The 16,429-nt window shown below is 33.4% G+C and overlaps 1 protein-coding gene across 5 annotated transcripts in view; it reads left to right on the top strand.

Moving 5' to 3' along the window:
* snky (ubiquitin protein ligase sneaky) overlaps positions 1-16,429 on the top strand; it is a 154,857-nt gene that overhangs the window by 102,671 nt on the left and 35,757 nt on the right. For all 5 annotated transcript variants that reach the window (XM_070113131.1, XM_070113132.1, XM_070113133.1 and 2 more), the window contains 3 exons: positions 4,811-4,938; positions 4,994-5,237; positions 5,294-5,384. In XM_070113131.1, coding sequence (XP_069969232.1) covers positions 4,811-4,938; positions 4,994-5,237; positions 5,294-5,384 — 463 coding nt within the window. The remainder of the gene's footprint in view (positions 1-4,810; positions 4,939-4,993; positions 5,238-5,293; positions 5,385-16,429) is intronic.

Genomic DNA, 16,429 nt, shown 5'->3' on the forward strand with positions numbered 1-16,429 from the left:
AGTTTAATGATGACAAAGTCCAATGTCGGTAATTTTCAATGACGATAATGTCCAATGACGATAATGTCCAGCTACGATAATGTCCAACGATGCAGTCTAATACTGACCACACTCCGAAATGATTTGCGAAATAACAAAAAACTCACTCGTGCCCCACGTTGGGCGCCAAAAAATGTAGGGCTACAAAGCTTTTTTTGTAGCCGCGTGAATATCGAAAAAGCGAAATATCTTAAGCGAAGTTGTAACAGCGATAAAATACAAAGGGCCGAGTAATGATGCTATGTGTGGTCAGTTATGAGACTAACTTTATTCGCATAATTCTTCTCCTTAAATAATATTCTAAGCAATATTGCAATACCGTTCAATACATAATCCGCTAAGTACATAGTTTCGTTTTCTATTAGTGCATATATACATAAGTATGTAAGTTATATAAAAACAGTTCATAGAATAATCCAAGTACATAAAAGAGAAATAAAAAAATGGGAACGCAGCATTGTAAGAGGCTGCTTACATATTAAGCTTAGTACATGTTAAATGGGACTAGCTAATGTGCAAAACAAATATTCATATAATTGCGTGGACGAAAACATAGCGGTAGCATAAGTGTACAAAGCAAGCGCAAGAAAGCAATAAATATAATATGTAAGTATGTACACAATGCAAATACAATTATTAACTGCATTGAGGTGACTGACTTCTAATGCTTGCCCTTGAATATTAGGCAAATAAGTAGAGAGCAAGAAATAGCAAAAATATATAGAGCATATGACCGTATAATGCATTGGTTCTCAATCGGTGACCCAACAGCTAACATACGTACATTTGTACGCATATCGATACATATGTATGTAAATTTGTATATGCATTACTAATTTGCGATGTCATACGTATATTTGTATATACATACTTTCATATAAAGCAGTGCGCGCGCATGTATTTATTGATTAGTGACAAACAGTGTACGTAAAATTTACCTATAAAATACTACAATAATATACTAATATTTCGTTGTGAATTAAATTTTCGTTAAAAGTAAAAAAATTCAATTACTCCTTATTTCGTGGTTGTTGTTGATATTGTCGATTCAACCAACTACATTTAATTGAACTTTGGAAATTTTTTTGAATAATATTAACTATCACACAAATTAATCTGAAAATGTCTAACTCACCAAAATAAAACGAATGATATCAAAGGTTATTTCCACTTCAATGTGCTTTTTTTTAACAAACACTTCCTAAAATTTAATATGCATTAAAAATGTAATTGTAACAGAATTCCGCGTTGCAACACGCAAAGTCCAAACCTAATTAAAAGTGGAAAAAATCGCAACCAGAAATCCGCCGTAAACGATACACAATTATCCAATATACGAATACATATGTATTTGCATCTTATAAAGAACAGGGATGAAATGTATTCTTCTTTCCAACGGTGTTATTTTAATCAATTTGTCAACGGCAACACAGTCAAAAAGGGAACGGATCATTAGTTCGACTCGGCATAAACATAACTATATAAGTATTGAATGTTTTACTCAACAGAGGCGAATATGGTACCATTCAACGATTGTCAATGTCAATGTCTGCGATATTGATATTTTTAGCACTAAGAAATACTATGAGAATAAAATTAACTTGAGAGTTGCAATGGAAAATTAAAACAAGAAAAATTGTTAACTTCGGTTGCACCGCAGCTATAATACCCTTTACAAATACAAAAGGCTCGTTACAAGAACTTGATTCCGATCGTTCAGTTTATATGACAGCTATATGCTATAGTGATCTGATCTGAACTATTTCTTTGGAGATTACATTATTGCCCTTAGGAATAACTCATGGCGAATTTCGTAAAGATATCTAGTCAAATTTAAAGCCTTTCCATGCAAGCACTTTATTCCGATCGTTCATTTAATATTGCAGCTATATACTATAATGACCCGATAAAAAAAGTTATTAGGTGATTCTATTTATCCCTTAAATAATGATCAATGCCAAATTTCGTGAAGATACTTCGTCAAATAAAAAAATTTCGCATACAATCACTTGAACCTAATTGTTCAGTTTGTATGGCAGTTATATGTTAGGCTTCATAGTGAGGAAAGTACAGGTGCAAAATTTCAGATCGATAGCTTAAAAACTGAGGGACTAGTTCGTATATGGTATATACAGACAGACAGACGGAAATGGCTAAGTCAACACCACTCAACATGCTGATCATTTATGTATATATTTTATAGGGTCTCCGACGTTTCCTTCTGGGTGTTACAAACTTCGTGGCAAACTTAATATACCCTGTTAAGGGTATACTGATACGTATAACAGTCACTGCTACTATCGACACACAAATTAGAGCAAAAAAAATGGGCGAACACTGTATAGAGTGTTTTCATCCTATACAATAGTAGACTAGAATGGTTGCATTTGAATTATGGTATTATATTCGATTGCCATTTTGTGGATCAGTGGATGGAACGGTATAATATAAAAATTGCGATTAAAAATCAGGGGTTGATCGTATAGGGGTGAAAATTTAGAATACTAAGTATTTTTCAATGCTGAATCATGTAAAATATAAACAAAAAATTTCTTCCAAAAAAGAAAAAATATATAAATATTTAGGTTGGACCACCCCTAACATTTAGAGGTATAAAAAGTAGATGTTGGCCGATTCTCAGACCTACCAGATAAGCACACCAAATTTCATCAAAATCGGTTTAGCCGTTTGGGAGGAGTTTGGCAAAAAACACCGTTACCCGAGAGTTTTATATATTAGATTAGAAAGCGAATAACAATTTTACAAATAATTTTCATATTATGGTTATAACCAAGTTTTCGTTGCCCATTAATAAGAGGATTAGAGCTAAAAAGCAACCGGTTCATTAAATCTGTATTTGAAGTTTTTTCAGTTCAGGAGAAAACAGAATTTGAAATTACAATTTCAACACAAAAGTAAAAAAAAAATTAAAGCCGAACACAAAAATACAGCACAACAACAGCAGCGGCGTTGTCGACGTTAGTATATGTAATATGTAAATATGTTAAAGACACACATAAAAACTAAAGTATCGATATGAACTTCTGATCACTATTGACTTCGCTTTTGTCGCGAAATATTCACGCTGCGTGCCACTGCGCTTAAATTACAGTTTTGTACCTTAATTACGTGCTTAGTTATGGCTGTTTATATGTTTTAGTTCAATGGCGTTTAGTGGGCGTGGCATCAAGGATATGAGGTTTAGACCATGTTCTAGACCAACTCCATTCATATTCAGCGCTAAGCAGTTAATATAATTTTATAACTTTTAGAAAACTTGTCGACTTAACTTCTTTAAAATATCAGAAATTTTGACGGTTTAAAGTCAGCTAGAAATCACTATACAAGATATATTGGCGGCAGAGAAAGGTCTGTGATTGTTGCATTAATCTTTGGCATTTCTCAAGCATACTCAAGAACATTGTAAAGCAATTTTATTAATAAATAACTCACGCACTGACCGACCTATTCGTTATTAATCCATATATTCGGTACCGGTGGAATTGAAAAGTTTTGGCTCGATTTGGGCAATTTTTGTTCATAAGGTGGCATACTTTGAGGGCATTATTCATCCAAAGTTTTATCCCGTTATATTTATTTGTGCTTTATTGACTGGAAAGTGAAAGGATCAGATAAAATTTAAAATTGGGTTATATCGGAAATAGGCGTGGTTGTAGTCTAATTTCACCCTTTTCTCACTGTAACATAAAAATAACAGAATAATGTTAACTACCGAGTTTGGTTAAAATCGGTTCAGTAGGTCCCGAGATATGGGTTTTCACTTAATGTGGGCGGTGTTACGCCCAAAGTCCAATTTTGACAGCGGCTCTAATAAAGCCTCGGATGTAAGATTTTATGTTTCTTACGCATTTATTCATAGATTTATCGCACTTCTAGTAATTTTAATCAAAACCGTTTTATGGAGAGTTGACGGGAGCATTATATTAGTAAGTTGGCAAAAATAGATATGTAAAATCTGATCAATACAACCCTCAACTCCCATATACTACATATAATGTTTTTCGTTTTTCGAACAAGTTTTATGCCGAATTTATTAATGCAATCAGTCAGTTCCTTTCGCGGCATCCAACATACCCCATATAATGATTACCGTCTTTCCACCTGATTTTAAACCGTTTAAGTTGGTCAAAATGTGATATTTTAATGAAATTAAGTGGACAAGTTTGCTCGAAAATTATGTAGTTTACCACTGAACATAATGAATTCCGATCCACTGGTTGACGATAATAAATATTGAATTTTTCGCAACATTATTTAATACAAAATCTTGCCAGCACCTAATCAATTTCCCGGGCTTTAATTCTTGCAAGTACAAGTATAAAATGTTCGGTGACACCGGAAGTTAGCCCTTCCTTACTTGTTTGATTTGTGAATGGTCTTGGAAGTGTTCAGCGTCCGCTTTTAACCGACTTATGGATTTTTGAATGTTTTTAAAACCGAAATACACTTGGAGGTTTGTCAGTAACTATCGAGACCGCTATTGGAAACCCGGTATGAGGTTGGTCGGAGCTGGTATCGAACCTAGTTATGTTATTAAAAATATATATAGCATATCTGTTCTGGTTATTATGAAAATATTATTTTGTGAACCGTGTATAAAAATTATTCCATAGTCAAAGCTGGGTATAATAAATATGTATGTTTTACTACAGCTTGCAAAAATCTTTATCGCTATTACGTTAATTTAGATATTTGCAGATAAGTAAATTTTTAATTATATTAACTTAAATATTGCATTTCTAACACGAAGGTCAAAGGCTCGGGACTTATGGCAAGAATACTTCGTACAACTCTAAAAAATTTTAATATTCACGAAAAAATTTCCACGTATCTTACTAATGAGTCTTGCTTACCAAATCCCCACATATTGCCGAAAAGGTCGTCAGGTTAATATAATTTTGAAACGATATTTTTAATGTATCCTATTTTGCAGATTTTATTTGAAGTTAGCTGCGACAAATATTATAATTATTGTTCTTATATATAAATGCCACTACTTTATGCGCATGAGACGAATTATTTGCAGTTACTTCTATGGTAAATGCGAGAAGCAACGCATATTATATTTATACAATAGCTTGCTTAGAAAGCGAAAAACTGTTCGCGAAGTAATGCGAAGGATTGCAGAATCTAATGTGCATAAGCGGCAGATACGTCGACGGATCAACCTTTTATTGGTAGATAATGGGTTACATCTATTTCAGTTATTTAATTGATTATTATTTTATTTTAGAGTATTCGATTGAAATGTCCAAATTATTGCAGTTGGTTTAAATGCTGTGCTGCTGCCCGCCTTAAATGCTTGATTTGTGATGGATTGGAAGGTAATATATTGGTAATATTTTACATAAGTTCATGGCTTCGCTCCCTTGCCATAACAAGCAGAAATTTAAATCTCTTATGCATTTTCAATTGGTTTTGTATTATATATGTTCGCAAGGAAACTATGCATACACTGCTGGTTACAGTCAATCCCGCTCAAGTGCCAATCCCTCTGCCTGTGTCTTACTGCATCTCACGCCTACAAACACATGAAACGTGTCCCTGTGTTAATCAAAATTTGGTTTGTAAAAAATATGATTTTATATTGCATTAAGTATAATGCTAAATTTTGGTTTTTAATCCTTTGTCTTTTTAATTAATATTTAATATTGCTAAAGGACTGCATATTTCTGTTTTTATTAATTTAAACCGTATAAAAAAAGTTACATCCTTATATTTTTAATGAATGTTTTTACCAAACCGAACGTAGTACCATATTGTACTTAAGCGGGATTCTTTTAAGTGCCATTCCATCTTAAAAACACCAAAAAGCTGCATCTTTGCTTGTGGCACTTAACCGGGATTGACTGTATATACTGACTTGACTTTGTTTTGGGAAAAAATAGTAAAATAATGCTTTATTACCTTAGTCTTTTTTATAGCCGTAAGAAAATACATTATTTTTGTTTTATAATTGGATATAAATTATTTAAGGGGAATACATCTACATAAAATCTTAATATTATTGAGATCATGTTAAAATTTTCCCCGTCCCAAATCTTTTGAAAACCGGACACAACCACGCCTACCTCCACTCTAATATCATATTGAATCCCACCAGATTATCTAATTTAATATAAAACTCTCGTATCACGGTGTTTGTTGCAAACTCCTTCGAAAAGGCTGGACCGATTTTGATGAAATTTGGTGTGATGAACGTGTAGGTCTGAGAATTGTTCAACAATTATTTTTTATACTCCTAAGTGTAAGTGTAACATTCGCTTGGGGCAATGGAAGGATATTAAAAGATATAAAAACAACAACAAACTCAATACTTTCAGTTGATTTCAGACAGACACTTCCCGTTATTCCACGTCCAACTTCCTTCAAGATCCTGCCAAACTTTCTCATAACAATTGTTAGATATTTGCAATGAAAAGGCAGCTGTGTATGAAAATACTGGATACACAAAATTACCACAAGCATAACTTAACCCTGTGGAAGGTTACCACACACTTGTTGTGATAGTTGTTTTTAAAAATATTTCTTAAAAATAACATATATGGCAAAACAACGTTTGTCGGGTTAGCTGGTTCCATAATAAAATTTAAAGTTTGTCACTTCGCTTTAATTTACATTGCATATTATATATATCAGTCAATAATGCTAAATGTTATATTAAACGAATTAATAAAACTGGCGCATGAAGTTCAAGCCTAACCTGATGATAAAAAGGTACTACGAACAGAAGTCATTCGAAAAATGTAGCACAACAAAAAATAAGCAATATTTATTACTTATGGCTAAGATATCTTACAAATTGACCAATATGTATGGCATAAAGCCAACCGAAAATTTCCATTTCTGTTATTACGATTTTTATATTTTGTGTGTACACTGGGAAATATTATATAATGTCGATGAGAGTATTTTGAGAATTGATGATTACGCAGAAATCAATCGGTAATTTTATGTATCCAGTATATTGATGTATAGCAACTTTTCTATTGCTAATATCTAAGTTGTTCTGAAAAATTTTCGACAGATGGATCTTGAAGCATATGAACGCACATGTTCACTATCAGTTGTACTCTTTCAACATTACGTACGTACGATGATAATATCCAATGCCCCACGCGAATGTTTGTGCCATAGAGGCAAAATAGATGTAAGTTGTGATAATTTTGTGCTGTTTCAACACTGTAGCCATGGGCGATTGTTTTTTTATGTTGCACACTGCAGCTGGGTTATTTTAAAGTTTAATGACATCTTAAATGCTGAATGCCAGATGATGCAACGGATCTGTGGATGGAACGAAATAATATAATAATTGCAATTAAAAATCAGGGGTTGATCGTATAATTGAAAGTTTATAATGTTATGTATTTTTCACTGCTGAATTATGTAAAACTAAAAACAAAAAATTTGGTCCAAATAAGAAAAAAATAATAATATTTGGGGTGAACCACCCTATACATTTAGGGGTATTAAAAATAGATGTTGGCCTATTATCAGACCCACCCGATAAGCACACTAAATTTCATCAAAATCAGTCTAGCCGTTTCGGAGGCAACAAACACCGTGACAGGAGATTTTTATATATAATATATGATGATACTTGTATAACCCTATATCTAACCCGAATAGTTTTAGGTGATACAAATTTTCGAAGAAAATTTAGTATATGCTACCTCATATGTGGTACTTTTATGTGGTATACGGGATTTGGGGTGGTTCGTAGATCGATGACGCAAATCTTCGGCATCAAGCTGTATCCAATATTATACTTTTATTTAATTGACATTGACCGATATATACGATATAATGCTAACCGGAAGTTGAAATTTTGTTTTTTTTTTATATATATGGGGGGCTAGAAATTTTTTTAACCCAATTTTATCCAGTTTCGGTAATTGAACATATCATTACTAGAGATAAGAAATTTCACAGATTGACCAATTTATATATATATATATATAGATATACCTATAAGGTGTAAAGTCAAGAAGATGTTTGCAAATCCGTATATTGGGTATAGAGGAACCAAGGGAAGTATTGCCTTATTGCATCCATTGTAGGCAAGAGGATACACTGTTATTAGAAACAGGGTTCTCTAAATTTGATTAAGATTTCTTATATATTGACCGAATAATGCGGTATAAAGCCAACAAGAAATTTGAAAATTTTTATATTATGTATATCGGGGCTAAGGGAAGTATTGACTCGATTTGACCCATTTTTGGCACAAGGGCATGTGTCACCATATAAATATTCTCCCCGAATTTCAATAGGCACTTTACATGTTTTCGATTGTCAGACAGTCACTCGGATTTCAACTCATCTCGTCATCCTGATCATTTATATATACATATGTATATCTATCTCGATTATTTTTAGGTGATCCAAACAACCGTTAAAGAAACCACTGGTTAATAACTTGTTGGGTATCCTTTACGTTTTAAAACTTATGCTAAATGCTTTGGCATAGATTATACCTTTTCGATTCTTCTGAAGAAGTTTTATTACATTCTTCGAAAAGGATCCTTTTTATCCCAATTAGTGCTCAATAGAATTGAGATTTAGAGATTGTGGAGGTGTATGTAATTGCTTTGGCAAGTCATATAATTATACGTTCGGTATGTTTCGGATCGTTATCCTGTTGAACATGAAACACATTTTCGAAGCCAATTTTTGAGCACTTTGCTTTAAGTTTGCCTTTAGAATATCAAGATACAACCTCTGAACAAATTAGCATCAACAAATTGGAGATTACCGTGGCGTACTACCACTCGGCATGTATCGCTACAACATAACGTGCTTAACAATAGTTATTAGGTTTTCTTAATTTAATTTCTTTTCCCAATTTTGATACCCGCTCCCATGAAACCCTTCTGTAACATCTGGATGTGAAATTTAATGCTTCTGATGCGTTTATTCAGCCAGTTATCGCACTTTTCAGCTTAACCGTTATGTTGGGAGTGGGCGCGGTAGCCATTGGATATCTCATAGCATTTTCACTTCTCACAAAATTTTGGCATTTATTCTGCCCAATACCCGGGCTGTCAGATTTGCGTGTTCGTTTCTCAGAACGTTGCCTTCCTACTTTTCCAGATAGTAGTATGTCTGTATGTTAAAAATATGTTGAATCGGATCAATAATTCCCTTAGCCTCCGTAAACCTAATTGAAAGATCGGCCAATATTTGAGTTATCTTAATCATATGTAGTGAGCGTTTTTATTTGTGACCAAAATGGAATGAAAACTTGTCATGGTCGCCATATATCTAATATCAGGATTTTCAAACATCTAGTTGACTTTATACCGCATATATTGGTGATGGTATGTGAAGTACTTTAATTATATATGTAGAAATGCCGAGATTTTCAGACCGGTTGACTTTATTCTATATATATTGATCAATATGTAAGATATCTTAGCTAAATCAACTGAACGTATAATATTGGATATACTCTACTTTAATGCCGAAAATATTTGAAATTGTTCAACGAATTATTATGTTTTCAAGTATACCTGTCATATAATGTCGAATGTTTTTGCAATTAAGCCATATCTTTTCTGTCCCCTATATACCCTATATAGTGATTTTCGACTTCTAATCTGTCTTTAAATCGTTCAGGTTGGTCAAAATGTGTGATATTTTAGTGAAATTAAGTGGACAAGTTTTCTTAAAAATAATGTGATTTAGCGCTTAATATGAATGGAATTGGTTTAACTTGAACTTGATCCAAACCTCATATCCCTAATGTAATGAATTCCGGTCCTCTGGTTGACGTTGAACATCACCGTAAAATATTAAATTTTGAGTTTTTGTCAGATTTTTCTTATTTGAGGATGATTTTCGCTAGTCATAACATAACAAATTTAATTACATACCAAATTTGATTATCGTCCATTTACGATTTCGTCGAGCAATGAATGATGAATTCTTTCACAACATTTTTATACTCTTGCAACATGTTGCTACAGAGTATAATAGTTTTTTCACCTAACGGTTATTTGTATCTCCAAAAACGAATCGACATAGAATAGAGTTATATATATATATTAATAATCGGAATAAAAAGACGAGTTGAAATCCGATTGACTGTCTTTCCGTTCATGCAAGCTGTAACATGAGTAAAAATTTAGATATCTTGATGAAACTTGGTACACGAATTTCTTCGCACCATAAGAAGTTCGGTAGATGGTTAATCAAACAACTGACAAGCCCCTAAAAGGCCAATATTCGAAAACTTATAAATTGCTATAACTAAGACCCAAATTAAAATATGTTACTAAAAGTGCGTTAATCAATAACTTAATGCGTTACAGACATTCAATTTTACACATAATATTGTAGGATCGAACTTTATAGGAGGCAATGTCAAAATTTGACAATGGGCGTGGCACCGCTCACCTTTAGATGGAAACCTATTTCATTGGGACTAATTGACCAATTTCAACCAAACAGGTAACATAATCTTGGCATACTTATGTTACTGAGCGAAAATTGTCGAAATCGGACTTCTACTACTTCCCATATAACACCAATTTATATTAAAACTGATTTTTTCACTTTCCAGTAGACAAGTCAAGCACCAATGAATATATCGGTATATAAAACTTTGCACAAATAGTGCCCTTTAAGATATGCCATCTCAAGTCTGAAAATTGTCAAATTGAATCATAACTGTTCAAGATCGCAGATACTGAAAATATGTACCCTAGTGTCGATCGCTAACTTTTTACTGAAAATATATGTGTATGTGTGAGATATATAATTGAAATTTAGAGAGAGTTCTGTACTTATAATAGTGTGACTATATGTCGAAAATTGTGTTGAGCCGGGAAGTCCCGTAGTCCCCATATACCTTTCTCTGCCTCCAATATACCTTGTACAGTAATTACCGACTTTCCAAATGGCTTTAAACCGTTTAGGTTGGTGAAATTGTGTGACCTAATAATGAGATTATGAAATATTAATGGAGTTGGTCTAGGTCTTGGTTTAAACCTCATATCCCTAAAATAAATAATTCCAATCCTCTGGTTGACGTTTTCGCATTAACTCAATATATTAATTAAGCCTTTTTCGTTGCGATTATGTCACATATATCTCATTTGAAGATGATTTTATTATAATCTTAGCTAACGCGAAGTAGAACATGGTACTGAAACTAAATGTGTCTATGACGTATAATTTAACTTAATAAAATACCAAATTTAATTTCGCAACATTTTTATACTTTCCCAACATGTTGCTACAGAGTATAATAGTTTTGTTCACCTAACGGTTGTTTGTATCACCTAAAACTAATCGAGTTAGATATAGGGTTATGTATATATAAATGATCAGAATGAAGAGACGAGTTGAAATCCGGGTGACTGTCTGTCCGTCCGTCCGTCTGTCCGTCAGTGCAAGCTGAAACTTGAGTAAAAATTGAGATATATTTATGAAACTTGGTACACATGTTTCTTGGTACAGTAAGACGGTTGGTATTGCAGATGAGCGTAATCGGACCACTGCCACGCCCACAAAACGCCATTAATCAAAAACAAATAAATTGTCATAACTAAGCTCCGCAATAAGATACAAGACTGTTATTTGGTACACGAGATCACATTAGGGAGGGGCATCGGTAAAATTTTTTTATTAAGTGGGCGTGATTCCGTCCCTAAAAGGTTTAATGTGCATATCTCCTAAACTACTAAAGCTATATTAACAAAATTCACTGGAAGCAAATGTTTTTAGCACCTCTACCTACGGTGTGAAAATGGGTGAAATCGGGTGACAACCCCGCCCACTCCCCATGTAACGGTACTGTTAAAAACTACTAAAAGCGCGATAAATCAAGCACTAAACACGCCAGAGACCTTAAATTTCATCTCAGGGATGGTATGAGATCACTTTATAGGAACCGCGTTCAAAATTAGATAGTGGGCGTGGCACCGTCCACTTTTAGGTGAAAACCCATATCTTGGGATCTTTTTAACCGATTTCAACCAAATTTGGTACATAACATTCTTTTTATATTACTATGTTATGGTGCGAAAATGGGCGAAATCGGATTACAACCACGCCTATTTTACATATGACACCATTTTAAATTCCACTTGATTCTTTCTCTTTCCACTATGCAAATCAAGCAACAATGATTATATCGGCGTAAAACTTTGCGTGAATAATACGTTTAAAGTATGCCACTTTGTGACCAAAAATTCTCTAAATCGAAGCAAAACTGTTCAAGCCCCTAGGTACTGAATATGTGGACCCCAGTACCTATAGTTGACTTTTCACTGTAAATATCGGCCATTGTGTAAGATATATAATTGAAATTCATATAATAGAATAAATAAATGAAACTATCGATAATAGTATGTCTTTGTTTCAAAAATGGGTTGAATCGAATCAATAGTTCTTGTAGCCCTCATATATCTAATATAAAGAACTTCCGCGTGACGCGATGTTGGCCTATTATCAGACCCACCCGATAAGCACACTAAATTTCATCAAAATCAGTCTAGCCGTTTCGGAGGCAACAAACACCGTGACAGGAGATTTTTATATATAATATATGATGATACTTGTATAACCCTATATCTAACCCGAATAGTTTTAGGTGATACAAATTTTCGAAGAAAATTTAGTGTATGCTACCTCATATGTGGTACTTTTATGTGGTATACGGGATTTGGGGTGGTTCGTAGATCGATGACGCAAATCTTCGGCATCAAGCTGTATCCAATATTATACTTTTATTTAATTGACATTGACCGATATATACGATATAATGCTAACCGGAAGTTGAAATTTTGTTTTTTTTTTATATATATGGGGGGCTAGAAATTTTTTTAACCCAATTTTATCCAGTTTCGGTAATTGAACATATCATTACTAGAGATAAGAAATTTCACAGATTGACCAATTTATATATATATATATATAGATATACCTATAAGGTGTAAAGTCAAGAAGATGTTTGCAAATCCGTATATTGGGTATAGAGGAACCAAGGGAAGTATTGCCTTATTGCATCCATTGTAGGCAAGAGGATACACTGTTATTAGAAACAGGGTTCTCTAAATTTGATTAAGATTTCTTATATATTGACCGAATAATGCGGTATAAAGCCAACAAGAAATTTGAAAATTTTTATATTATGTATATCGGGGCTAAGGGAAGTATTGACTCGATTTGACCCATTTTTGGCACAAGGGCATGTGTCACCATATAAATATTCTCCCCAAATTTCAATAGGCACTTTACATGTTTTCGATTGTCAGACAGTCACTCGGATTTCAACTCATCTCGTCATCCTGATCATTTATATATACATATGTATATCTATATCGATTATTTTTAGGTGATCCAAACAACCGTTAAAGAAACCACTGGTTAATAACTTGTTGGGTATCCTTTACGTTTTAAAACTTATGCTAAATGCTTTGGCATAGATTATACCTTTTCGATTCTTCTGAAGAAGTTTTATTACATTCTTCGAAAAGGATCCTTTTTATCCCAATTAGTGCTCAATAGAATTGAGATTTAGAGATTGTGGAGGTGTATGTAATTGCTTTGGCAAGTCATATAATTATACGTTCGGTATGTTTCGGATCGTTATCCTGTTGAACATGAAACACATTTTCGAAGCCAATTTTTGAGCACTTTGCTTTAAGTTTGCCTTTAGAATATCAAGATACAACCTCTGAACAAATTAGCATCAACAAATTGGAGATTACCGTGGCGTACTACCACTCGGCATGTATCGCTACAACATAACGTGCTTAACAATAGTTATTAGGTTTTCTTAATTTAATTTCTTTTCCCAATTTTGATACCCGCTCCCATGAAACCCTTCTGTAACATCTGGATGTGAAATTTAATGCTTCTGATGCGTTTATTTAGCCAGTTATCGCACTTTTCAGCTTAACCGTTATGTTGGGAGTGGGCGCGGTAGCCATTGGATATCTCATAGCATTTTCACTTCTCACAAAATTTTGGCATTTATTCTGCCCAATACCCGGGCTGTCAGATTTGCGTGTTCGTTTCTCAGAACGTTGCCTTCCTACTTTTCCAGATAGTAGTATGTCTGTATGTTAAAAATATGTTGAATCGGATCAATAATTCCCTTAGCCTCCGTAAACCTAATTGAAAGATCGGCCAATATTTGAGTTATCTTAATCATATGTAGTGAGCGTTTTTATTTGTGACCAAAATGGAATGAAAACTTGTCATGGTCGCCATATATCTAATATCAGGATTTTCAAACATCTAGTTGACTTTATACCGCATATATTGGTGATGGTATGTGAAGTACTTTAATTATATATGTAGAAATGCCGAGATTTTCAGACCGGTTGACTTTATTCTATATATATTGATCAATATGTAAGATATCTTAGCTAAATCAACTGAACGTATAATATTGGATATACTCTACTTTAATGCCGAAAATATTTGAAATTGTTCAACGAATTATTATGTTTTCAAGTATACCTGTCATATAATGTCGAATGTTTTGCAATTAAGCCAGATCTTTTCTGTCCCCTATATACCCTATATAGTGATTTTCGACTTCTAATCTGTCTTTAAATCGTTCAGGTTGGTCAAAATGTGTGATATTTTAGTGAAATTAAGTGGACAAGTTTTCTTAAAAATAATGTGGTTTAGCGCTTAATATGAATGGAATTGGTTTAACTTGAACTTGATCCAAACCTCATATCTCTAATGTAATGAATTCCGGTCCTCTGGTTGACGTTGAACATCACCGTAAAATATTAAATTTTGAGTTTTTGTCAAATTTTTCTTATTTGAGGATGATTTTCGCTAGTCATAACATAACAAATTTAATTACATACCAAATTTGATTATCGTCCATTTACGATTTCGTCGAGCAATGAATGATGAATTCTTTCACAACATTTTTATACTCTTGCAACATGTTGCTACAGAGTATAACAGTTTTTTCACCTAACGGTTATTTGTATCACCAAAAACGAATCGACATAGAATAGAGTTATATATATATATATTAATAATCGGAATAAAAAGACGAGTTGAAATCCGATTGACTGTCTTTCCGTTCATGCAAGCTGTAACATGAGTAAAAATTTAGATATCTTGATGAAACTTGGTACACGAATTTCTTCGCACCATAAGAAGTTCGGTAGATGGTTAATCAAACAACTGCCAAGCCCCTAAAAGGCCAATATTCGAAAACTTATAAATTGCTATAACTAAGACCCAAATTAAAATATGTTACTAAAAGTGCGTTAATCAATAACTTAATGCGTTACAGACATTCAATTTTACACATAATATTGTAGGATCGAACTTTATAGGAGGCAATGTCAAAATTTGACAATGGGCGTGGCACCGCTCACCTTTAGATGGAAACCTATTTCATTGGGACTAATTGACCAATTTCAACCAAACAGGTAACATAATCTTGGCATACTTATGTTACTGAGCGAAAATTGTCGAAATCGGACTTCTACTACTTCCCATATAACACCAATTTATATTAAAACTGATTTTTTCACTTTCCAGTAGACAAGTCAAGCACCAATGAATATATCGGTATATAAAACTTTGCACAAATAGTGCCCTTTAAGATATGCCATCTCAAGTCTGAAAATTGTCAAATTGAATCATAACTGTTCAAGATCGCAGATACTGAAAATATGTACCCTAGTGTCGATCGCTAACTTTTTACTGAAAATATATGTGTATGTGTGAGATATATAATTGAAATTTAGAGAGAGTTCTGTACTTATAATAGTGTGACTATATGTCGAAAATTGTGTTGAGCCGGGAAGTCCCGTAGTCCCCATATACCTTTCTCTGCCTCCAATATACCTTGTACAGTGATTACCGACTTTCCAAATGGCTTTAAACCGTTTAGGTTGGTGAAATTGTGTGACCTAATAATGGGATTATGAAATATTAATGGAGTTGGTCTAGGTCTTGGTTTAAACCTCATATCCCTAAAATAAATAATTTCAATCCTCTGGTTGACGTTTTCGCATTAACTCAATATATTAATTAAGCCTTTTTCGTTGCGATTATGTCACATATATCTCATTTGAAGATGATTTTATTATAATCTTAGCTAACGCGAAGTAGAACATGGTACTGAAACTAAATGTGTCTATGACGTATAATTTAACTTAATAAAATACCAAATTTAATTTCGCAACATTTTTATACTTTCCCAACATGTTGCTACAGAGTATAATAGTTTTGTTCACCTAACGGTTGTTTGTATCACCTAAAACTAATCGAGTTAGATATAGGGTTATGTATATATAAATGATCAGGATGAAGAGACGAGTTGAAATCCGGGTGACTGTCTGTCCGTCCGTCCGTCTGTCCGTCCGTGCAAGCTGTA

The sequence above is a fragment of the Bactrocera oleae genome, chromosome 2, assembly GCF_042242935.1.
Source record: "Bactrocera oleae isolate idBacOlea1 chromosome 2, idBacOlea1, whole genome shotgun sequence".
In the NCBI taxonomy this organism is placed as follows: Eukaryota; Metazoa; Arthropoda; class Insecta; order Diptera; family Tephritidae; genus Bactrocera; species Bactrocera oleae.